The sequence below is a fragment of the Cottoperca gobio genome, chromosome 24 (genome assembly GCF_900634415.1).
Source record: "Cottoperca gobio chromosome 24, fCotGob3.1, whole genome shotgun sequence".
NCBI classification, from domain to species: domain Eukaryota; kingdom Metazoa; phylum Chordata; class Actinopteri; order Perciformes; family Bovichtidae; genus Cottoperca; species Cottoperca gobio.
In genome coordinates, this window is record NC_041378.1 from 14,245,933 (window position 1) to 14,272,049 (window position 26,117).

A 26,117-nucleotide genomic window follows, 5' to 3' on the forward strand; every position below is an offset into this window, starting at 1 on the left:
AGAAGGCTGTCGGCGCGGCTGCTTTGATCAGTGGCCCATGGACACGGGATTAGACTGCTAACACTCTGCGCTAATGGAGGCAAGAAACACGCACACAAACACACGTCAAAACACATGCCGGATGCACACCAAACACAAATGCAAATTTAAGAAATATACATATAAACACACACTCAACCTCTAACAAGGGCACAGTCGCATAAGCCAGTGTCTTGTTGTCATGCAGCCCATTGTGTCAGGCCCTTTCATCTATTTGTGCCGGTTTGGGTCGGCTGAGTTTTAGACTCGCCGCTGAAGTCTTTGCCAAAGAGGGCTCAGTGAGAAAGGTCCAAAGCTTAGCGCTGACACACAGCCCAACTCTTGAGACTAATAGTTTGTAGCTCCCAACATATGTTGCTTTGTGTAATTGCTTTAATTGCTGTCATTGTACGTAATGGTTGGTCTTTTTCTTCTTCCCTGGTGGTGTAGACATTCTGCTAATTATATCTGTCAGCCCTGCAGCCAAAATGAGCGCTTCACAGCGATTTCAGAGCAGTGGAAACTTTCATATCAGAGTCTCTGTATACTATTGATGTTTGTTTGACTGAATGCATGTTAGAATAGTTTATGAATCATTAGGTCATTTAGAGACTCCCCATCGTGAATCTGGGAAGTTCGAACCTTGACCTGCTTTTTCTCTGGATTTATTTTGCCCAAGGTTGAAATGACTATAATGGTGTACAAATCCCCAAAACATCTAAAACAATAAATCCTCTTTTATGTTCACTCCAGGTACGACACTGTCACCAACCAGTGGGAGACAGTTTCTCCTCTTCCTAAGCCGGTCCATTCTGCGGCAGCCACGGTGTGCGGAGGAAAGGTCTACGTTTTCGGAGGTGTGAACGAGGCCGGGCGCTCGGCGGGAGTCCTCCAGTCTTACGTACCGCAGAGCAACACCTGGAGCTTCATTGAATCACCCATGATAGGTAAGACAGGTGACAACACCCACAGTTTTTTTGTTTTCCATAAATGTGGTTTCACACAACAGCTCACACACAGTGTAGAATTGTCCTCAGGGGACGTGATGCCTCCTTTTGTGTGATACCAGAAAGACTTTTGTGTGATACCAGAGCTGTTGTTTCCTTTTAAACCAGTGTGTGCCTGGTTGATATTTCCAAATGCGTGGTTTCTCTTTCTTCCTTATACTTTCGTCTTTGGAATTAATAATAATAATAATAATAATAATACATTTTATTTATAAGCGCACTTTTCATTTGAATAATCAAAACTCAAAGTGCTACAGAGTAAAATGATGAAGCAGAATATTTTTAAACTATCAGAATAAAAACATAATTATTTAACCACTCACCAGTGGGAGAAAACCCATGAATATTAATGTTTGCTTTTTATTAGTAACGTAACACTGGGAAAAGGCACATATTGCAACATTACTGTACACATTTATATGCATGTGTTCTTCTAATCCTTGGTCATTGACTATCTCGTTAAAGAGTTTTTGGGCCTCCATTATGGTTCTCAGGTTGCCTAGCAACAGTGTTCTCACAGCTACCCACTTGAATAGCTTCCGCATCATGTGCTCGACTTCTCCTGCTCAAACCATGAACTCCCGATTGCCATTTGAAACAGTAGAAGACTTCATGAGGCAGAATCATTGGTGGGTGTTTCAAGTCCTCTTTGCACTTTGTACCCTTCACTGTACGCAAGTCTGGACATCCCATGTTGACACGTTGGTCTTTTTTATATCGTGGATCAATGTATCAATGTCTCCCGTGCGTTTAGTTGGAGTTGAAAGCCAACTTTTATGAAAGACACAAAACAACCCAACATTTTGAAAAAGTAAATGGAAGTAAACCTTCTACAAATGTGATCTTTGTCTTCGATATTAGAGTTTATTTCCATCAAAATGTTGGCCTACACTCATGGCAACAGCAAATTCAGGGGTCAGTGTAACCTATCCCTGTTGTTTTCTCCTTATCATTTTTTCCGTCCCACTCTATTTTCCATTATTCCCGTGTTATATGCTCTATCATTTTAATGACAAGACAAACGATTCTAACATGTTATTGGCCTGTCTGTAGTTATTCACCGCACAAACCTGCAGCCACACTCCAGTCAGAGCCACCATGGACCTGTAAATGACGCAGCATCAGAAGAAACACTTTAAGTAAGCTGCCATAACTCCAAGGTAGCAGGAAAAACACACAGTGTACGACCCTGCATGATTCAAAACACTGACAGCTGTGTTCCCAGTTCAAAGATTTTATCAACAGGCACGTTTTTCTTCCACAAAACTATATACTTTAAAGGTGCCTCACAGAGATTATTGCTATTGATTGAAAAATATCCTTCCGGTTAACATTTGGGCCTGAACACTATTACACACACAAACACATACAAAGTTTAAACCCAACCCAAAATTTCTTGTGTTTCAGAATTTTTTTTGACATTATGGGAAACATGCTTATTTGCTTACTTGTTAAGAGTTACATGTCTGTCGGTTAAATATGAAACTGGATCCAGGAGACGGTTAGCTTAGCTTAGCTTAAAGGCTAAAAGCTCTGTGTGATGGTAACACAATCCACCTGCCAGCGCATCTTAAGCTCACTAAATAACATGTTATATCTTGTTTGTTTAGTCTGTACAAAAGCCAAAAGGTAAAAACAACAATATGTAATTTTATGAGGTTTATATGCCCGGGTATTTCTTGGCTAGGAGCTGTTCTCAGGTAACTAGTTGAGACTCCAGGACAATTGTCATTTTTACACTTTTTCTTCTGATTTAAAAATAAGAAATTGGGCTTTGGACAGAGCCAGCTAGCGGTTTCCTTGTCTTTCTTTATGCTAAGCTAAGCTAATGCTGCTGGGTGTAGCCTTATATGTAATTGCCAGATATGAGAATGGTATCAATCTTTTTAACTAACACTCCACCAGAAAGTGCTTATTTCCCAGAATGTTAAAACTATTCCTTCAAAGCTGCAACAGAAATGAATATTTTCATTAATTACTTCATTTTCAACATAAATATAAATTCTATATTCCATGCTGGGTTATCCCATCTAAAATGTTTGCAAATTATGGATTCTCAAGTCATAGAGCTATCTAAATGAAGCTTTTAAAGAAATCGAATAATCTTTTCTCTTTCTTTTTCTTCATACTTTTGCTGCAGGCAACACTCACAAGAGCACAAGCATTGAAGAGAAACACTGGGTCAAAAATGTATTTGAATTCAAATGTTTCCTGACACCGAGTTGTTCTTGTGTCATTAAAGCACTAGCGTGGAGGCACTTTCCTCAGCACTGATGCCCAGTTACTTTCTTTCCATTATTACAGCCTATTCAGAGCGAGACTACTGCGAGCTAAATTCTGATTATGTAAACGCGAGTGTTTGGGGCGAGAGCGCAATGGTATTACAGGGCTGAAAGAGCAGCTGGCAGAGGAGGAATAAGAGAAAAGTCTGGTGAGAAACACACACATGCACACAGAGATGCAGAAACATACAGCCTCTCCTTACCTCATATCAACAATACATCCCTGGGGGCACAGGTACACAGCACATGAATATGTAACGAGCCAGGAGGTTAGAGTGTGTGTGTGTGTGTGTGTGTGTGTGTGTGTGTGTGTGTGTGTGTGTGTGTGTGTGATCTCTCTGTGGGACAGACAGACCGACCGTCATCTGTCAGGGTGTAGATGAGCCTGTGTCTGACAGCCAACGAGCCGGGGGATAATGGACAGGTTTAGTTCTTCCTGTGAAATTGGGCTGGCGATGATTTTAGTGCGCCAGTGGGGAGCGCTTCTCCATCAACCCTCTGCCTCCCTCTATCACTCTCCCTCTCTAATCTCTCTGTTCATCTCCCCCCCTCTCTCCAATCCCCCCCCACTGTCTCCCCCCTCCGTACGCCTACCCCCTCCGTCTCTCGCGGTCTCTCAGCACCGTCTTATCGACTGACACAAATACAGCTGTGTGCGTTTTCTGCGACTGTGTGTCTGTGCGTGTGTGTTTTCCCTCTGCATGGACCATCTCCCGCATGAACTGCAAATGGGTTTCACAAACACTTATCAGGACTGACTTCCCATCTCTTGCAGAGTGAAAAATATTATTCCTTGTGCCAGAAATTGTCCCTGGAATAAGTCTATCGAGATGCATGGTCTCTGCTGATCCTCCTTTGTCGTCAATATCTACTGAGCAGTATATGTACTGAAACATGGGAGCATAATTGATGCTCCTCACATGCAGTAAACTATTTATGATTTTCCTTAAAAGGTCAGTTCACCCAAACAACCATAATGTCAAGGTTTTGAGATATCTCTCTCTACCTGCACTCCAGCACAGCGGAGGTGAAAGGAACTTTGTTTGTGCATTGAAAAATGACATTTCTGGAAAGTCCATAATCCTCTGTGATTCGGCCATGCTTTTCATACTGCGACACACAGTATGGCAGTGTAGCATGAGGAGATTTTCTCATATTTTTTTAGATATGTACTTTTTCATACATTACATAGAGTCGACACTTCAGCATCATTTCACGTCTTTATTTAAAAACGAACTTAAAAGACAAAGTCTTACTATCGTCATCTTCTCAAACAAAGCAGATGTCAATCTTTAATTAGAAACACTGCTCCTAACTTATTGTTATTTCCTCGTTTGATTGCAGAACATGTTTTTTTGGCCGTGGTAGCTGCATGGCTCGAGGTAAGGAAATGTTGGTTTGTCGGTCCAACGCGTCCAGACATATCTCAACAACTATTGCACGGATTGCCATAACATCCATGTTCCCCTCAGGATGACTTGTGTTTCTTTCGGCCAACCTTCTAGCCGTCAAGACATCATTTCAATTTGTTCAGTACTTTAGTTAGTATGACCAAATACTTTAAATGACTAAATAATAAAGGGAGCTACAGTGTGCAGACCTTGTCTTTAGGTTTTCATAGCATGCTGACATTAGAATATAGCTCCAAGCACAGAGCCTTTAGCATGGCTGTACACTCTTAGTCTTTTATTTTATGTCATAATTGATAGGAGTCCTTTCTGGGCTTTTGTCCTCTGCCTTTTATTAACTCATTTCTACTAATGATAGATAAATGATAAAAGAAGAATAGGTCCCTACAAAAACTGTTCACAGCGTGTGCTATGGAGTATTTGGGGCACTGATTCTGGAATACTGAATAATGAATGAGGAGATGTGATTTGTTTTTAATTCCATTATATCATGGTGGACACAGATATTAAAAGCCCAATAAAGCTCTAAAATATTGCTCTATAACATTACATATTTATGAATAAATAAGCAACAAGCAAAGTTTAGGTGTTATTTGATGCTCAAAAGCTTCTACCTCCTTCAACAGGACTGTGTGGGTGTGGTTTGATCAGATTTGATTGACAGTTGCTAAAGCAACTCATTAAAAGTCATCATATTCAAATGTTGCTAAATTGGTGAAGTAGATTACGTCACCTCTTTTTCTGAATGAAGCCCTTACCGCTTCAAACTACTGAAAAGATTACAGAAAAATAATACAGAGATGTCAAACTTCAGGGCCTTTAAAAACTATCTACATTGTTAGAAACCCTTAAAGTTTAGTGAGAAGATCTTTGTTTCTTTATATCATTTGGGTAAAGTGACTCTTTAAAAACACATTTAAGAAATCACTTACTATCTCACATCCATATGGAATAACACACACCCACACACACACACCATTCTCCACCCGGCTCCTTCCAGTATTCAGTCGGCATTCAACCCCGCACTGACAGACAGATCTCCATCGACTGGTGGACGCCAGGGACCCGAGAGCAGAGGCGCCTCGCCCAGACTGCTCTATCGGGAAATTGACAGCAGAACAACTACTCGCGCAAATGACGTGTCAGCCAAGCGGGCACGGCAGGTTGAGAGTGCCATTATGGAGGTGGAGGATGGACGAGGGGAACGTGACAGAGCGAGAGAGGTGGAAAAGACGGAGTGTTTCCATAGCTACCCCCCCCCCATCCACCCACCCGTTCTCCATCATACTTAATTAAAGTACATCGTCCTCTTTCGCTCCCTCTGCTGTTTTTGGCCCGTCATTTCAAAGGCTGCTCTTATTCTCCTCACACCACATAAAAGGACATTGTGTGATAAAGAAAAAAGTTTTTGCTGCTCCAATTACCTTGTTGTAATCTTATCTAAGCATCTGGCAGCAAGAACTGAAGCTTCTTTGTCCTATTTTCTCCTGCTCCCTCGTGCTCTCTGCTGGGACGCGGGGAGCCTGAGAGGACACCCAGCACCTCATCCTCCATCTTTCAGGGGAAAATGTTTATTGTTCCTCCTTCGCCTGTGAGGGACCGCACATTTCCACGTCGCTGTAATGCTTTGTGATGACGACTTCTGTTTGGGAGTCTTTATCAGAGGGAGCAGTCTTATCTAGATCTGTACAGTATATAGTATTGGTATAATTTAGTGATATATTTGTGTGTGTGTGTTATCTCTGCGGTAGTGTTCCACTTTTATAGAATCAGATATCTGCCGTGATGCAGGAATCAGATAGGAAAGGATGTGAGGTAACGGCAAGGTGTTTGTTTAGACAGCAGCCGCAAATTTCATCATAGCCACGGGTGTGTGTGTGTGTGTGTGTGTGTGTGTGTGTGTGTGTGTGTGTGTGTTTGTGTTTGTGTTGTGTGTGTTTTCACTTGTTTGCCGTCCTTGACCCCAGCCCGAGGGGTCCCAGATTCGGTGACTAAGCTGTTTCATCAGAGTGTGAGAGGCTGCGTCAGCCAGTGTTGCCCCGCAGGCACGGCTGTACTTCCATCACCGCCGCCGTGTTAAAGCCTTGTTGTGCTGGCTCCACCCCCCTCCATCCATTTATTCATGTTTTATGGAAAATGTGGTCAGTTGTTGATTCTTTTCTAACATCGGAGCTGTGAAAGGAGACAAAAGACCATTCTGAGTCTCCAAGAATAGCAAGGTTCGTCTATACGCTCTTTACTGTGTCTCAGCGTTGTTTAAGCACAAAGCGCTTGTTTTCCGCGGCGAAGGCCAGGGGACGAGAGCAGAAGCAAAGTGTCTGAGAGATGTTGAACCCCCACAGCAGTCCTGAGAATGAGGTACACCTTCTCCAAACATTCAAACCCACTGCTTACTGTGGGTCCACGAGAGGCAGGGAGCGATGCTGAGACTTTCTGTGGGGGGAAAAGACAGAAAGGTTTTTCCTTTGAGAGCATCCTGTTATTATTCTGCCTCAGGCGCTGTGCAAAGAGAAATGAGTGTTCTGTGTTTATGGGACCTAACACAAAACATCATGTACACACGCTTATGCTGGCACACACACACACGAGCGCACACACACACACACACACGCTAGTAAAGACTGTCAGCGGCATATCAATGAGATGTAAAAGGTAAAAGAAGAAAATAAACACGTCAAGCAGAATGTGAGGAGGACCAATCAGTGGAGACTTGTTTCTGAAGGGCTGAAATTGAAGTTGATACCTCAGATGGTTGCAGTGGAATTTCAGATTGGACTTCAGTGTGTGTAAATGATTGCATCGTGGTCATGTAACACATGAAACAACTGCATGAAGTCATTTAGAGGCTAAAGTTAAGAGGCCATGGACGCAGCATGGATGGCAGTGTCTCCGTAAAACATGAGCATTCATAGTGAATTATAATGCAATTGTAATGTTATGACTACACTCAAAAACCCAATGCTTTCTGATGCACTATATCAACAGTCATGAAACATTATAGAATGAATTATAAGCATCTTAAGGATACTGTTGACTAGTTTTAAACTAGAGGTTGACTAATAGGGCTTATAATGCATTGTGTCTACTTATAACAGACCTTAACAATCAACTGTAGTAAGCTATACTAGTACATGCAGTATCATAAGTTATCATTGTATGTTTAAAGTGAAGTACATATGAATGCATTGTAATGCTATTTCAATGAATGCGTCATCAGAATGTTTCATTGTTGGTGGTAAGTAAAGTGTAATGCATTTAAAATAATGTTAAGTGATTATTATGTAAGAAATCACAGCATACTATACTACAGTATGAGGTGTGTGTAGGTAGTCATAATGCATTATAAGCCCCATTAGTCAACGTCAAGATTGTAACTAGTCAAGAGAATTCATAAGACGCTTATACTTCCTTATAAGTCACATCTATAGTTGTGTTACTGCTGCTAGTGCATCAGAAAGCGTTGTGTGTGTTTGAGTCAAGTTAGGAAGCATTACAAATGCATTACAATTCACCCATAACAGACTCTAGACGTGGTCTTCATAGAAAGTGTTTCCGAATATTTGACCATGAAATTGTGTGACATGTTCCCAAAAGGATGAATCGTCCCATCAGCCTCAGCTGTACTTTAAAGTACGATGGTGAATATGGTAACATCTCACACCTGCTTAACTTCAGCGTGTCAGCACTGTAGCATTGTTGTGGCTTTAGACTCTGACGGCCAGATGTATAAACACAACATACTGGTACTTATAAAAGAAGAATGACTTTTTACATCAAAAAGTATTTCAACATAGGTTGACTTTTACAAGGGGTAACAACATTATTAAGGTCTTAATAAAAAAATGTATTAAAGTAGTAATACTAATAATATAAACACTGAAAATAACCAACGAAAATAACTTAACATGGGTTATATACACTATATGTTCAATTTACATAAGCACACAGTCCAATATACATAGGAAAATATCTGTATTATTTATCAACAAGCGTACTTCAGGGTACACGTACAGTCCAGCTGCTCTCTGAGTCATATACCCAATGCTCCCCCCATACCTCCATTAGCTGTGTCCCTCTTACTATAAAAGAAATATACTTTAATGTACGTGTACTGTACTTTTTCCATAAATACTTCTTAGAATTGTCAACCACTCAGCATGGGGGACACTTTTTAAGCCAAACACATGGTTTTAATACGGAGAAGATTAAATATAAGGTGAGAAATGTCATTTAAGAGTAAAACATTGTGTTGTTATATCTGCAGTCGACACAGGGTTCTGATACCGGTCAAATGAGCATTTCTAAACTCAATTTTAAATTATTAATGGGTAATGAATTTGATTATTTTAATTGACTTTGGAGCCATCTGTTAATGATCTTTTCATTTGATCCTGAATTGTGAAGCACTTTGTGGTCTGTTTCAATATGAGCTTTGTAAATGAATCATTGATCATCCTTCTCACATCTAAATGAATCATTGAGATATTATTGCGCTGATGGTTTGTAAGTGTAGGCATGTGATGAATTAGTGGTATGGGCTGTATAAATAGTCACAGCCGAGCGTAATGACGGCTGTTTCCGGCGCTGCGGGAGAATCTGGTCGGTTAAATTGCATTCCTTCTTTGCTGTTCTTCTTATTGACAGCAAGATCTAATGAGTGGTGGAGCAGGACCAGATATCAATATGCACTCGGATGTTTAAGGTTGTTTCTAAATCCATTTATGGAGAACTGTTGCAAGGAAAATGAGGCTTGTGTATGTTTTATTTCTGTCTTAGTGTAGTTTATGCATCCTTGCCCCTGGTCTTGTTTTTACAGAATATTATGAGTTGAAGTGCACTAGCTGAAAACATAATGCAGTGCAAGTCGCTCAGAACGTCCGCCTGCGGAGCAGCAGAAGCACCTCTCGCCTCCAGAGGTGACCTGCTAATTAAACATGTCGGACTCTTCTCAGCAGCAGGGTGAAAGGCGAGGCGGCGTGACTGCACAGAGGAGCTTTTAGGGCCTCGGTTGCCCTTATTAAGGCGTCAGACGTTCCTCCTCTTGTTGCCCGTCTCCAATGAAGGATGTCTGTCCATTGTGGCAGAAAACAGTGAGGACGGCGGCTCACGGCCAAGTGTCTGTGCATTATTCATGCTGCTTGTAAATTGGCCAGCTGCAGTCTGCTCGAGAGAAATTGCTCTGAGTTTGAAATACACTTCCTCTTCCCACAGCAGGGCCGCTGCTCTGAAGCTGCAGGTTTCCAATGGCATTGTTCCGCACAAACCACAGTTTAATTTTGTTTCCCATCTATAATTCTACAGCGGTGCTGCTTCAATGCCTCTGTTTTGCTCCTGTGCTATATACTGTATCAGATTGAATTATACAGTATGCACAGTATGCAGTATCCCACCTGTTCACTCATGTCTCTCCAATACATGTGCAGTGTTTCTTTTCTTCTATCTTTTCCTTTAGTAAATGTATGGATCTGCCAGAGGGCATAATGCAATTGTGAATTATTGGGACTAAGGTAACACTTTTATATTGCTGCCAAGCCCAAACATATTTTGGAGCAGAACCCAATAAAGCCACAGTGATTTATCAACTCCGCTTTTTCACCGGTTGGCCATCCATTCCCTATTCTTTTCCCAAAGCAATCTTGAGAATGGCACATCTGTAAAGTGATAAGGAGAATGTTGATGATGATTTTTGCATGCGGCCTGAGGAAAGGAAAACAAATTGATGCCATTATACTGAATGGTAATTTCTGCTGCATGTGAAAGACATTCAAACAATAGCTCCTTGTTTTCACTCCTCTTCTCCCCCCCCCCCCCCCCCCCCTCTCTCTCTCTCTCTTTGTCTTCTTTCCTCCTCTTGTATCTTTAGATAACAAATATGCCCCTGCAGTGAGTCTAAACGGCTTTATATTCATCCTGGGAGGAGCCTACGCTCGTGCCACCACTATCTATGATCCAGACAAAGGCAACATCAAGGCTGGTCCCAACATGAATCACTCTCGGCAGTTCTGCAGGTAAGAGATTATTAATGTGTATATATATATATATAATTAATGTGTAGCAGTGCCACATGTAACTTAAATCCCCAGTGTGGAATTGTAAAGATTTTTCAAAAGCTCAAATTAATTGCAGGTCTGTTTTGTGTGAAGCTTCAAAAACACTCTTAACACAGCATTTTTTTAAAGATTTAAAACTCAAGTTTATTAGTAATCTGTCAGTCTTTGTGTCAAAACACAGGTAAACGGCTTCAGAGGAAAATGTTTTCAGGCCACTTAATTAAAAGTTGAACAAAACCAGTCGTGGGCTGACGGTGTCGAACTGTTGTGTTGTGTAGTGCATCTGTTGCGAATCTTCTCCCTCGGTCGAGAAATAGCTTTCTAATTCATGGTCTTGATTTTTTTAATTGCTTGATCAGTAGCCGTCATGTGTCACGCTGAGAGAAACGAGACACATCCGCTGGAATAGCAGAGACTCAGCTTGATTTAATCAACTTTCTTTCAAAGCACTGAATTGCTCCATTTTATCCTGATTCCAAACTGTGAGTTATGAGTTTGCACGTGTTCTAAAAAAAACGGCGGTCCAAACCTTTTATACCACTTGTGGGTGCGTGATGGATGATAAAGGGAGATAAATGAAAATGAACCACAGTATCACATCCTAATATCACAGCTTGAGCCACAGAGGTGTGCAGTTTCCCTGATAATGAACTCTTTCTTAGGCCAAAGTCCTTTTTTTTTCTTCTTCTTTTTCTGCAGAAGCTGAGAAAGAAGGAAGCATGCACAAAATACATTTGGGAAGCAATTACAGGCGGTGATCTTATGTGCAGAATGTGCAACATAAATCACGTTGTCAGAGTTATTGATAAGCTGCACCAGCACACGCCAGACAGCTGTTCTGCTACATTTAACTAAGTCTGACACGAGAGAGGAAAAGATGAGGGGAAGGGAGCAACAACAAATGCACAGAGCTGCCAAAAGAGAAACACACAGATACTCAGAAACAGCACTATCTGCAGTGCATGCCCCGGCACATAAGATGAAGTCTAGCAGGTCATCGTGCAGGAGAGCTGATATTCTCCCCTCACTGCGTCCGGCCCTCTGCAGGCCTGCCCCTCCCCTCTGTTTATCAGGAAGAGCAGCTCCAGGCTTTGCCCCTGCGCTCTCTCCATTTTCGGATCAGCTGTGCTTCCTCTCTGAGTAGATTTAGGCTTTATGTAATAATCTGTTTCATTCCCAGCAGTGTTGTGAATTTGTGCAATAGGACTGCATGTTGTTCGCTCTGAGTGTGTATTTGAGCGTGCACCTTATGTAAATGCAGATCGTTCCAAACCCCAATAGGAGCACAAAGCCCTAATCAGCTTACAGCCCAAGTTTTAATCCTCTCCACACACAAACTCCTGTTTCTGTTTCTCGTATCAAATGAGCACATTTGTAGAGATATTTGCTTTTTCATTAGTTTTTTCTCTCGCCCTCAAGAGGGAATGCAATGTGTTTTCCTCCCCCTACCTTACAAAGTAGTCTTGTTGGGCACAGAGAGAGCATGCGAGTGATGTCAAACAAACACAAGGCGAGCCTTGTCTGATCACTATTGACAATATCAGCAATATTGCGTGATGAATCAGATATCTCATATCACTGCCAAATTAGCTCTCACTTGCGTTCACCTACTTATCTCCCTGACACTGATTATCTCTCGCTATTCATTTTCCCTAATAGTCAGAGCTTTTAATTGGAAGCAGCAGCAATGGGTTTGCAGAAGCAGTAATGCAGCTCTGATGCGGCTGTAAGACACTAAACGGTTAAAGCTGGGGTAGGCAGTATGTTTTTGGTGTCATTGGACAAAAATTCCATCATTTGTAATTCAAGTGGTACCACAGCGTAGGCAGTTTTCTGGAAAAGAAAACCTTCCTTTTTGGGCTGCTTTGCAGTTTTCAGTTGTTGCCAATGCTTGAATTGCAACTTTTCCTGCAGCATATTCCTCCATTGAATCAGGCGTTCGGCACCTGCAGGGACAGGCATGCACATCTGTATTTGTAGAACAGCCAATAGGAACCTGTGATGGCCAAAGTCTGCCGTCACAGCTTAGATGTTCTAAAGCCTGACGCAGGGCCAAGAGGAGGTGCAGAAGTCTCATTTTCTCTCAGACCACTTCAGTTACAATGTGCTCAAAGATTATTATTGTCTATCTGCCCTGTGGAGCCAAAATGATAATGCTTACCCCCAGCTTTAACAGTGAGGCTCATTTCAATGATGTAAAATCAAAAATACAGTACACCATGAATGCTATCAAAAACATGGTTTGATTTCATGAAAATCAAAGAAAGTTAGACTTTTTGAGAAAGATGCATATTCAGAGTCAGATCAGAAGACTGAAACCGCTCTTGTGTGTGTACTGTGCATACAAGGCTACAGCAAGTTAGCTTAGCTTAGCACAAATACTTGAAACAGAGGGGAGAAAGCAAGAAAGCAAACATGTGTCAAAACAATTCACAATTTCACAGTTTTGTGCTGGAATATTTCTTGGCCACAACCATTAACATTCTGGTATGGCTGGTTGCCAGGCAACTGCTCAGAGTCTAGACATAGTTAGACACTTAACCCTAAAACTAAAGATAAACTAAAACTAAACAAATGAAACATCATATCATTTGTATTGAGCTTTAGAGGTGCTGGAGATTTTGTAACCATTTGACAGAGCCAGGCTAGCGGGTTACCCCGTTAGCGCTAGCGCTATAGTTTACGACAGATATTATGGTGCTGTCGATCTTCTCACCTTTAAGCAGATATGCGTATTACCCAAAAATATCAATCTATTCTAGAACTCTAACTTAAAAAGGAAGTTACCTGAACAAAAAACAAAAATTGTGTCTCCCTGTGCAGCGCTGTGATCCTGGACGGGAAGATCTACGCCACAGGAGGCATCGTGAGCAGCGAGGGTCCAGCCCTCGGCAACATGGAGACCTTCGACCCTTGCACCAACACTTGGACGCTCCTGCAGTCACTGCCCTGCCCGCTCTTCAGACACGGCTGTGTGGTCATCAAGAAGTACATTCAGAGCGGCTGAGGACTCGGACCCGATCACACTGGGTCTACGGCAAACACCAGCTGAGCTCAGGTTGTGGGACGACGTGCGGCGGCAGCTTAGGGCCGGAGCCAGTCGGTCAACCTCTGGACTTGACGCCAGCATCCATCTACTCTGTTACTTGTCCCACCTCCCAAAAAACGCCCTGTGCAGAATGTACTCATGTTCAACTACTCAGCCATACCAGGTGACGATGCCTAACCTCCAGTACTGTATGTGTCATGGTAGTAGTTCATCCTCTCATCCAACAGGCACAGGGACCCTCTTAGTAAATTACAAACTCCTTGTTTTTTGATAAAGTTGGTTCAGTTCTGTTCAAGATCTCTGTGAACTCACCACCGCCATCTTTCTTTACTTTACTCGGACTCAGCACAGTGAAAGCCATTGCCAGTCCAGATTTCTGTCCTCTGTTCGACAGGTGTCAGTTTTACTTTCTCTCATTAGAGAGCAGAGTTTCTTTGTGGTGTAAGAATGTTTTTCAGTAGTGACATCTACAGGACAGGAGGAAACGTGAAGGAATCGACTGACCGTTTGCCTCTTTATCAGTGCATGCGACGAGTTTCTTCTCTCTCCACTGTGTGTCGGGAAGCGGAGTTCTTACTGCGAGTGTGGATTCATGAGGTCATTTTGAACTCTGTGCAACCCGGTTCTTTTAATGACTCGCAAAACATAGGAAAAAAACATCAAATCTGGGTCAGGTAGGGTTGAAAAAGAGAACATCTTTATATTTTCTTGGTTCTTGTGGAGTTGATTGAGATATCATCTGGAGGATGAGTGGCCTGTTTCCCCACTCGATTCACTCTCTTGCTCCCTGGGACAAAGACGGTACGACATTAAGAGAGAATTCCTCCTTCCGCTGACCTCTGATCAGATGATGATCCGGAAAAAAAGCACAATAATCACCTGTGACTGTTATAGTTTTGTGTTGATCCATGTTTTATGTCTTTCATCAGTTTCCACCCACCTTCTTTTTGTTTTATACAACGCGTCTCATTGCAACCCTAAAATGATGTTGGGTTGGTATTCTGTAAATACAGGAAGGAAAAATGTATATTTTAAAACCTGAAGGCAATTCTGTATAAATGTTTTTAGAAAAGAATAACTGATAGGTTGGATTCAAAATGGTATGTCTGTAAATCTGTACCTAGAAAGGAGAAATTAACAATTGTTATTATTGAAACCTAATACATATACCAGAACATGAACACGTTGTCAAGACTTTTCTTTTGGTATACTGTATTAATGAATCAAGAGTATTGTTATTATGTAAAGTAGGGAAACGCACTCTACTCAATACAGCGAAGAGGCATGTAATGTTTATTTAGTACACAAAACTACCAAAGTGAGGTTGTTTTTTTAAAGGCAAGTAAAATTTGCAGTAAGAAAAGTCAACACTTGAAATATACAGTTTGCACCTTTTTATTCAAGTATATCACAGCAGTTTATTCGAGAAATACAGTAAATGTTTCATTTCAAATATAACTTACACTAAAGTAACAGTTGCGAACAGGTGTGTTAAATACACTGACGAACATTGACAAAGCTATGGTAAGACTTGACTAAAATTAACTGAGAAAAAAAGGGAAGAACAAAGTAATTCAGGATAGAACAAACCCTTTCCTTCTGCATACTGGACTAAGTAGTCTCAACTACCAGACAAAAATTGGTTGTTAGTCCAAACTGGCTACAATTTATAAGAAAGGAAGATCACAATGTATGACATTTAACTACCCATATTTTATTTCCATATGCGTTTCTAAATTCAATAAAAAAAAAACAACTCTTTTGGCAGAAAGTGGAGACAAAGTGAACATTAAAAGAAGTTATCCTGGGATGTACTAGACAGACACTACGTTTTAAATATCCTTACTAATGTTAGTCTCTTCCAGTATGCCAGACAGTTTGTCACCACTTTAACAAAGAAAACACCAGAACAATGAAATAAATAGAAATGTTGAAAGGGCATGTTGCCGCGTGTTGAACCTGAGACCTGTAAACCCTTTATTCCCCCACACACACACGCCAAAATAAAACCTGCTACACAAACGCTACGCAATTCAGCAAAAACGACTCAAATGGATGCTTCCAGATTTGTTACATTTCAAAACGTACAAAAAGACAAATCGACTGAAAATTTGTTGCAAAACGTGTTTAATAATAAATAATCAGAATCATGAGATGAAAATCTGCAAAGAAAGAAGCTGAATTTAAATTAAAGGTGATGGTTGTGTCGAGAGGCAGAAAAGTGCTCTCTGTAGCTTCTGAAAGGTATGGGGGGTGATCATATGAAAGGAGCTAAGATATCCCTCCTCAGAGTCTAGGTACAGGAGAACCTGAAACTAAAGCATAAAATATACAGTCCATGAAAATGCTTAAATGTATGCAATCATCATGTGGCTCAAATGCAAACATACATAACAATCTGAGAGATATAAACAACTCTTGGATTACTGCAGTGGTTTCACTGATCTGGTACCTTTGATGGTACTGGAGATGTTGCAACAGTATTTCGAGGGAGGGGGGGGGGGGGGGGGGAATACTGATTTTGTACCCAGTAAACTGTTTTCGCATTAAAATAAATTAAGCTGAGGTAGCGTTGGTTTTTCTCTCTGCAGTAGTCCAAGTGCTAACCTGTCATTGCCAGTTTGCATATGGTCTTTGCTTGTGTCACCTAGAATCTGAGAAAAGGCAGAGGTGAGCCGGGGTCAGAGGTTTGAGGATTGGACCGGAGTGAAAGAAGGGGGCCTTCTCCAGTCTACACCTGCTCAAAAATATGGCATCTCCAAAACCATGACAATGCCATGAGAACTTTATAAAGCTTCAGTAAAAACCTTCATTTACTGCAGTCAGAAAAAACATTTACTGTGTTGGCCACAGATGAGAATAAAGCTTCTCTTGTCTGGTGTCGAGAAAAACAGATGAAAAAAAAAAAGGAAATGTCCATAAAGTCGCTACACACACACACACACACATTTGAAAGGAGGAAAAAAATAATCATGTAATGCTTTATACACCTTAGTGACGGGCACTGCCTAGAATGGCCTTGTTCATTATGGATTCACAACCCATTCAAAATCTCAACTCAAGCAAAGCATTTTATAAAAAAAAGTAAAAAAAAGATTAATCAAATACACAACATAACACATAGGTTGTTATGACCATCTAATAGAACATTTTCATCGTTAACAAAATTCCTGTGAATGTATGTCAGCACCTTTGTTTAGTGAGTGGGATAACACTTGGCACGCTAAATCATTTGACTCATAATTATTTTTTTTGCATATGGAAAACTGGCTTTCAACAGCGCATGAATACATTAAAATATCGAAACATTTCAGATGCATCTGGCCACAGAAGGTAAGTATTATCTAAAACATCTAATTTTGTATTCAGAATTTTAAAATGTTTTCAATTGGTTGATTTGGCCGAGGTTGGAGATGTATAACCTAGATATGTTTTAAACGTCCTAATGGCATTGAAATATATATATCATTTTTTTTGCTTCAAGGTCAGTATGACCTCAGTGGTTAGGACCCACCCCTAAATTGGAGCTTGTTCATTGTCACAAGTAAATAAAAAAATCCTGCTAAATATATCAGTTTCATATAAGGGTTTTAAATAAGGCACACGCTAGGCAGTGCAAACTCTAGACGCATTCCAATTTGTACTGCTTCCAGTTCCTCAGCCGGGGGCGTCGGTAGGAAAATCAACTGGCGGGCACAGCTTGAGCGGGAGGGAAAACATTAAGACTGAGGATGTAGTGAGGAGGAGGAGGGGGTTCAGCTACCACAAACGATTTAGGACATGACAATCTGCTGAGAGTGTGAACTGCCAGAGGTGGAGTATGAACGAAGTGGTTGTACAGCTGACCGACAGGTGACGCTCCGCCTGATCACCAGTAACTCTGAGACAAACTCTCCACACCCGACGGCTGCTGTAACGAAGAGGACACAATCAGCTCTATTCCTGCTGTGCTAACCTCATCGAGTTTGTGTTCACACTAAAAACTTCTTTGTAAACTTTTGTTCTGGGTGAGCATGCTTGACGGTGGCTCAGGTATTGAATTAATCAAGAAGCTAAAATGACAGAAAAAATTAACTGCGCATGGTAACAACTGACCTATGACGAAGCATTCCACGGAGATGGGATCAGCAATGTGGTTCAGTGATTCAGAACATTATCTGTACTCATCTCCTAGCAGCACTCTGCACTTACACTTCTGCTGGTGAGGATCTGGGTGTGTGTTTGTCGAAATACATGCAAGTGTGTGCGAGTGTTTTATGCAGGGCCTGCTCAGGAGAGAAGCGGACCGCCAGGTTGCGATATGACATCACCCGATCTGTTGGTTTTGCTAGTCATCCAAGTTAAGAAGTAATCCCAAAGAGCAGCGTGGATGAAAGTTAGGATAGCACCCGAGTAGCACCAGGGTGGCCCGTCACCGTTGGGTGTGTGTGTGCGTGTGTGTGACTGACACACCTCCAGGAGTTTGGTTGTGTAGAATGGGTCTGGATCTGGCCAGGTTCCTGAGACGATAGCACCATTGAATGTCTCTGTCCTCAACGTCGTCCTCGTTGTGTTTCCCCTCCCAGCAAGAAGAGGGCTCTGGATTTTTCTGTGAGTGTGTGTGTGTGTGTGTGTGTGTGTGTTTTGTGTTGAGGGCTGAAGCTCCTTCTCTCTCTCTCTCTCTCTCTCTCTCTCACTCAGTTTGTGTGTGTGTCTTTGTGGTCCCAGGCTGATATGGTATCCTCTCCATCTCACAGGAATGTATCAAAATGCTGGATTCTCTCCTCCATCTCCTGCAACACACACACACACACACACACACATAAACAGATATTGCTTAGTCTCAACCAGCACTGCAAACTCAGATGTGTGTAAAAAAGCATCTGTGCACCATGGTTTCTATATGACTTGGATATTTCCTACAGCTAACAACAGCTTTCACCATGATAAATGATGGAAAATGAAGCAAAGCTGTGCTGGAATGAGGCAGGCCATTTTTCTCAGCGTGAAACAGCAGAGTTTGACACTGACTAAATCTGAGCAGAGCCGGAGGAAGAGAGATGGATGTTAGCCTGCAATAGACCATGATTAATGCCTTGAAGATGTTGCACTGTGTGTGTTCCTTCATCTGAATGGCTGAGTCAGTGCAACAGACGCCGCGACAAGATACCAATTTCAAAATATACAACCAAAGTTAAAAACTAGCAACTTAACAGTAAAAAGCCTTTTCCTTTATAAAAAAAAGAGGGGTGAACTTTTCCTACTTGACAGAAAACTTTTGCCCCTCACACCAACATCGCTTCAACCATTGGCCGACACAGAAGAAGAACTCAAATACTAAGTGCTGTAATGTCTTGAATCCCTGGAAACTATTTGACACCTTCTCAATCTGTTCTGTAGGCAAGTTGTTTTTTTAAAGCCGTAATGATTAAATAATGATTTAATAAATGTTTTGTTTATATTAAATTCACCGGTGCCAGCTTCTTAAATGTGAGTGTTTGCTTTTAGTTTGGACCAAAGCAGCACAATATATTTTATTTATTACTATTTGATGAGATTTTAGAGACCAAAGGTTTAATTGAGAGAAAACAAACGAATACTTTCTAAATGCTTTGCTGAGTTAGTGGGTTTTCCAAAAGAAATAAAAAGTGTTATATTCATCATTTCTTCCTTTCAGAAATCCTCATAGAAATGCTGTTGAAGGTTTGGGCTGGTTGAAAGTCAACCTGAATGCCTTGTTAATGCACTTTTGTTGGATATGAAATGGCATTGAATTCACAAGTCGACTTCTGATGATCAATGTCGAATATAATCCTCTCTGTTCAAGTGATGCCATAGTGCTCTGTTATTGTAACCAAGACTGCATTGTGGATAGATGTTCATTTGATAATGTAGATATAATGAAAACAATGCCCAACATATATTGCAATATATTCTAAATGCATTTCAAAAATGTCACTGGACTGATGCTATTCTGTCATCTTAACTACCCTTCCAACTCCGAATATAAGATTATTGAAGCACTTCATCATCATACCCCCCCCACAACTATCAACACCAGGTCACATAAGCTGTAGAATGTCGTCAATGACGGTATGAAAAGTGAAGCCGAATAAAAAGTCACTAGTTTAGAAAATTCCCTGAAAGTTTCTGCTCATCAGGCACAGTCCGCGTTTAGACACATCTATGCCGCCTGTCTGTCACACTGTACACCCACACACTAACGCGCAAATAAGCTCTTTGCCGCCTTGCACCGGTGTGATCTCGGGTTTATCTGCCAGAAGGCCTATCACCTTGTCATCCCGAAAATACAGCAACCAACAACAACAAGTCTCCGTCGCACTAACCTACTCTTCTCACTAACAAAGTTAGGCCTGCAGCGCTCTTTTGCTCTCTAGCATGAGTGGAAGTCGACCAGCGTGGCAAGGTATAATTCCTGCGTCGCTCATTAGCTACAGCATGGCAGAGTTGTAGATTTAGGAGTTTAATTTCCCAAAGGGGCCATCCATGCTATGCATTAAAAGAAAAACCAGCATCAGTGCTGTCAAGATGTCATCAATTTGTGACAAAGGTGTAATAAATTACTTTGGTGTACCCGCCTTCTTTGAACCGGTCTCATCTACTTCCACCTCAGTTACTGATGTCCTCTATTTCCCAGAACAAATTTCCTACAACCCCTGGGAGAGGGTTAGGGTTCTGTGTGTGTGTGTGTGTGTATGTGTGTGTGTGTGTGTGTGTGTGTGTGTGTGTGTGTGTGTGTGTGTGTGTTAGGAGAGCAAAAACAACAACATAGTGCATTTTATACCCCACAAAAGAAAGAAAAAAAGGGAGAGTTGAGAGAGAACAATCTTGTGTGTTGCTTCTGGGTGACGGTGTTGTTTCTCAGGCTACTGACAACGCAGTCACACGATGATGAAAGATTGGGCTGCATTGCTTTCTGTTCTACAGAATTCTCTGCTGATTATCAAAAGAAGTCCTCGTCTGACATCATAATGACTGATTTAAAGAGTACACACAAAGAGCTTTCCGTGTCAAAGTCACGTCATCTACATTTTAATATCTATCTGCAGGAATAAGAACAAGACAACATCCAATGGACCTAGAAATCCAACGCGTTTTAGGAATAATTTTCGACACTGCCTCTGATGTTGCTTTCGATAAGCCAAAAAAGGGTGTATGAAATGGCCTGTAGACCACGATATTCAGCAATTAGCACACAAATAAGCAAAGAAATAACCAACCAAACGATTTTCCGCTAACTTGACTAGTGGCACCGCGTAGATTCAGGTGAAAGGTCTAAAGGTCTAAAGGAACGGGAAATTTGTAATACCCGGTCTAGGGATATGAACGTCAATTTGTAGGAACATAGTTGCCGTGTTATTGTGTACAGGGCAGAAAGGGTCCCTCTGGCTTTAACTGGAAGCCGGTGTAGTCCACTCCATCTGCTGAAAGGTCAGCTCTCCTGGAAGACCGAGACAAGCCGTACTCAGAGGAGGACGGGGGGGGGGGGGGGGAAGAGTAAAGGAGACAAATGTATGGACACGCTCCATTTCACTCGTCTCTACGATGTAGACACTAACACCATGCGCTGCAACATTAAGTGGGAATAGCTTCAGCCGCCATACTGAGTATCAACCCGGCATACGAGCTTGTATGTGCGGATGTTTTTGCATTCCCTAAAGAGGAACAAGGAGACGACCTGCTGTGGAGTCGAGATGTGTGTTGGAAACATAGGCAAACAAAACACGTGCCAAACGGGCTGACATTTCTGCTCTGGAAACACCCATTTAGGCTGGCAGTATGAGACGAAGCCAGACATGCGCCTCCCCTCCTCCACCAGCCGGCCTGTCGACAGGCGGCACCACCTGGCTCACTGCTCTCTCCCTCTCACACTCCCTCTCTTTGACATCCTGACAGCCAGTTCTGGCTACCAGCACCAGGACACTGCCATTCCTGGCCTGCTGTCTGCACTGACATCCTACAGCAGCAGCAGAGGACCAGATGGGATTCTGGGAAAATATACAGCAGCTTTTTCTGTACGGCACATTGTCAAGACAGATTAAAAATGAAAATAGGGGGGGGGGGGTGAATGATTACCTTATATTAGGGGTCTTTGTGTTGACCCTATGACTGAAGAATGAGACATGGGCTAAATGAAATAAACCTCAACTCACTTAGAGTGCTACAATGAACACTCAATGAGTTCTTAAAAATAGTTTGACATTTTTTGATCAAGAAACTCGTATTTAATCATTTTTATTTTCTCCTTGTTTCAGTGAGAACAATGGAATTGAGAAGCACCGATACCAATTTCCCTTCTTTCTAAGAACAATAGACAGCAAATAATTTTTCTTAATGGAATATTTGAATTATATTGCATGTTTATAATAAAAACATTGACTATTAAATAACTTGATTCTGATCAATCGGTGCGTCTCTTTGTGGAATATAAGGTTCTTTAATTAACTGCTTTGGATTCGAGCTCAGGGACTCACTTATCTCTGTACGTCTCAAATACACATTCTGAAACCAAACTTCTACACTTTCCTCCCTTACTCAAAGTCCCTACTGTGCTCATTAGATCATTGTCTGAAGCAAAGACAACTAACAAACATAAATCCTTAAGTTTCAACCCTGATATCGATTCATACCACAACTGCTCCGCTCCTGCGGTGGGTATCTATCCTCCAACAGCTACACCTAGCTGTGGTTTGTGCCATGATGCTAATCCCTGTTTGAGCTTCTCACAGTGTGTGGATGTCGATATCTAAACCCCAAAAGAGACACTGAAAAACTTCATCTCGGATATCATTTGCCCCCATCGTGCCTGGAATGTCATTAGTTCAATAAATGTTAGCAGTTATTTAGAACCTCACTGTCAAAGGGCCACATGCTCTTGGCATCATGTTACTTGGACTGATGTATTTTGCTTGCATGATGATAAATCTGCAGCATACGCAGAAAGTGAAGCCAGAAAATACATTTATCTTTAGGTTTCTTCTGCTGGTCATTTTGCCACAGTATGCCTTGCAGAACTACTCATGATAAAACGGATTAATAATCTGTGAATCTCGTAAACTCAGGACATATGAAGGAGTGAAATGAGGGGCAGTGTTGCACGTGTTTGAACAAACTTTATGTCGGAACTTGTCTGTTTTATGTGGCAGCCTTCATTTCCAAGTCAAATTTCCCTAGCCACAAATAGAGTAATCTTGAAAGTCACATATGTTGCGCACAAATTATGTCCCTCGTTAGAGAGCTGCAATAGAGGTTCCCACATTCACATATTCTCTTCGAAGCTTAAACCTTCTTGCTGGTTAGCCGGCAACAAGAGGGGAAACATTGTGAGGTGAAAGGATGGGAGGTTGGAATCCCGTAACTGTGTCTCACATATCACTGAGGGTTAACAAGGTCTATCTGCACTTTGACCAGTTTTGAGGAAAATGCATTTGAAAATTCAACAGTTCATAACGTGGACACTATAAAACCAAATCCAACCAATTCTGACAGATCACATGCTGCACACTAGGTCGTGAAGTTAAGACTATTTGGGCCAATTCAGTGTATTATGGGTAGAAACTAAACTCATTTTGCAGATAGACCTTAGTGGTTCCAAAATTGTTGGAAAACCAGAGTCCCAAGGGTCTATCTGACATTCCCCCCCCCCCCCAATTTTTTTTTTAAATTTAACCCTCAACTGTATTTTATGCAACTTAGCTTCATTTTAAGCTCTAAAAATGTTTACACAAGTTCCACGTGGCAGGAAACTTAAAAGTGAACATTATATTTGCTAATAAATCTGAATTTTTAAGACTTTATTAAACTACTAATGATCTTAACTTGAACTACTATCTACTAGATTACATACATATAAAACGGCAGCAAAACGTTTTGAATAAGTTATTTGTGTGCTTCAAATGATCACGTGATTCATTTCCCGCCCTGCTATTGGTCGTCAGCAGATAGACCTTTGTGATACTAAAATGATGCTTGAACATGTGGAGATAGACCTTTGTAGATCTCACTGACTCAGCAAATATCTACAACATCTGCATAAATGAGTGATGCAGATAGACCCTGTTAACTTTAAAGCCGTTTGAGACATAGACCTCAAATTTGTCAGATAGACCTTGTTAACCCTCAGTTGACGATATGGTGGCAACAAACGATTATTTTAACTATTAAATAATCTGCTGATTATTTTCTCGCTTAATAAACTCCTCGTCAACGCAGAATGTGTGTTTCTGACCTCCAGTAGCTGGGTCTTCTCGTACTCTCTGCGATGCCGGTAGATACACTGGCTGAGAAGCGAGTACAGTCTCTCCAGCTGCTCCACGCTGTAGCCCTCACTCTTCTTCACCACCATATCCAGCAGAGCCTGAGGGGAGAGACACAAACAAAGACATTACCAATAAAGTATTAAACACTTAGTTACTTCTTAAAGAGACATACTATACATTATATCTAATATCCACAAACACGTCTATGGAGAATCAATACACTGCTGCATAACAAGCGGAGGAGCGCTGATGTTGGTGCATGGAGATTTTGGAGGTCAGCTCTATTCAAAAGCAATTAAGATCGGAGTGACAGCTAATTTAGGCTAATCATAATTAGAACCAAGTTTACATTTCACTGCTACTTTAATTAAAACATTCTGGACAATCAAAGGCCCTTTTAATTGACCCGTTTCTCACATTGTACCCAAGCCAATGCGTGTGTGTGTGTGTGTGTGTATATATATATATATATATATATATATATATATATATATATATATATGTGTGTGTGTGTCTATTTAAACACGGGGCTTATCATAATGCATGGACTGAGACAGAAAAGACACAATAATTAAAGTTACCATCACTGACACAAGGCAAACAGAGAAACCACAGCAGAAAATAAATGGTGCGTGTGAGAGAGAGACAGTGACCATAGAGTTAAACACATAAAACCGAGGCAATGTCGAGATTAATAAGACGTGGATGTTTGTCTAAGCCTCTCATCAGCGAACGTCTGAGAGATAATTACAGTGAGCAAAATAAAAATTAAAGAGACAAAAAGGTTAGCATTGTATTAATCACTGTACTCCGTCAGACTATGACTTCACTTTAAATGACAGAACAGTCGTCTCGATTAAAGTATCAGACTACGGCTTCACGTCAACAAAAACTTCAGTAGAAATTGAATCCTAAGACACACTTAACTCATGACCACAAGTGTGACCTTGAGAGCAACACTTCACTAGCTTTATACTTGGTTAGCAACATGTTGATAAAGCAACACTGCTGATGGGTCCTGGAAAGTCTCCAAGGACAACTATCAGGCCACGCTGTGGCTACTGTTGCATAACTATTCTCGTATCTCCCCTACAACAATGCTGACAGTGAAAGTGATGGGTGGCGGGGGAGATTACTAGAGCCCGTCAGAGGCCTGCATTGTTAAGAATGTTTACTTGTGTAGACTTTTCTATTTGCGTCACAAAACCCCATTACAACCCTGTAAAAATGACTCCGCTCCACACTGAGCACAACTGTATTAAGAGTGAGAAATGACACCTGTTACAAGATTAGAAACTTGGTGGCTATTTTACTCTCAAGGCGATAAAACACATTTTCAACATTTATTTATTTATCCATTACCTACATAAATGTTTTAACAATAGTAGATTTTGAATAGCAGATAGACTTTCTCCTGTAATCTGTCACTGAAAGCAACTTTCTTAGTTTGACTTCCAGTCGGTGCTTATCATGTTGAGCTCAATAGCCTGGAAACATGACATGTAATTGAGTAGATAATACCTTACAAATATTTTACACTTTCATAACTTAATCTGGCTGTGTAGGAGGATTCACCAGTAATATGCCTTGGACATAAAAAACCTCCGCCTGGCCCATCTAATAACTGTAGGTCCCTTGACAAATAAAGTGCGCATACAGAAGCTTAGAACACGAATTTCTCTAATATTCAGAATTTATTCAAAGTCATAATGATCATCACAGCTGCCTTCAAAAAAGCGCTGTCCGCCGCTCTATATTGAGCACATTATATTGGATTCTTTTAGTGCTTTTTATACTGCAACTCTGGTCTAACATCAAGGGGGTTCTCAGGTTTCAACCCAGCCATGAGAGCTCATAAGAGGACCAAATAGAGCACATCACAGTGAGATGCCTATTTTTAACAACATATGCATAAAAGCTTAAATTAGCATAGTTACAACCCATCTCACATACAGTATGCTTAGTAATGTGAAAGTCCCCCCCAGTCATCCAACACACTTCGTTTCTTCCTATATTTCATTATGTAAGCCGTCTCTTACTTTC

General features: G+C 41.2%; 2 protein-coding genes across 7 annotated transcripts in view; one reads left to right on the forward strand and one right to left on the reverse strand.

Moving 5' to 3' along the window:
• The window catches only part of klhl29 (kelch like family member 29), a 199,232-nt gene extending 184,169 nt beyond the window's left edge, over positions 1-15,063 (forward strand). The window contains 3 exon segments of the mRNA XM_029462893.1: positions 772-965; positions 10,580-10,724; positions 13,590-15,063. Coding sequence (XP_029318753.1) covers positions 772-965; positions 10,580-10,724; positions 13,590-13,773 — 523 coding nt within the window. The 3' untranslated portion in view covers positions 13,774-15,063.
• Positions 15,064-15,925: 862 nt separating this feature from the next.
• The window catches only part of atad2b (ATPase family AAA domain containing 2B), a 65,971-nt gene continuing 55,779 nt past the window's right edge, over positions 15,926-26,117 (reverse strand). For 4 of the 6 annotated variants that reach the window (XM_029462891.1, XM_029462890.1, XM_029462889.1 and 1 more), the window contains 2 exons: positions 24,044-24,172; positions 15,926-18,587 (listed from right to left, as the gene is read on the reverse strand). In XM_029462891.1, the coding sequence (XP_029318751.1) occupies positions 18,546-18,587; positions 24,044-24,172 (171 nt within the window). In that variant the 3' untranslated portion in view covers positions 15,926-18,545. The remainder of the gene's footprint in view (positions 18,588-24,043; positions 24,173-26,117) is intronic. The other 2 variants (XR_003834606.1, XR_003834605.1) reach the window with 2 other exon arrangements.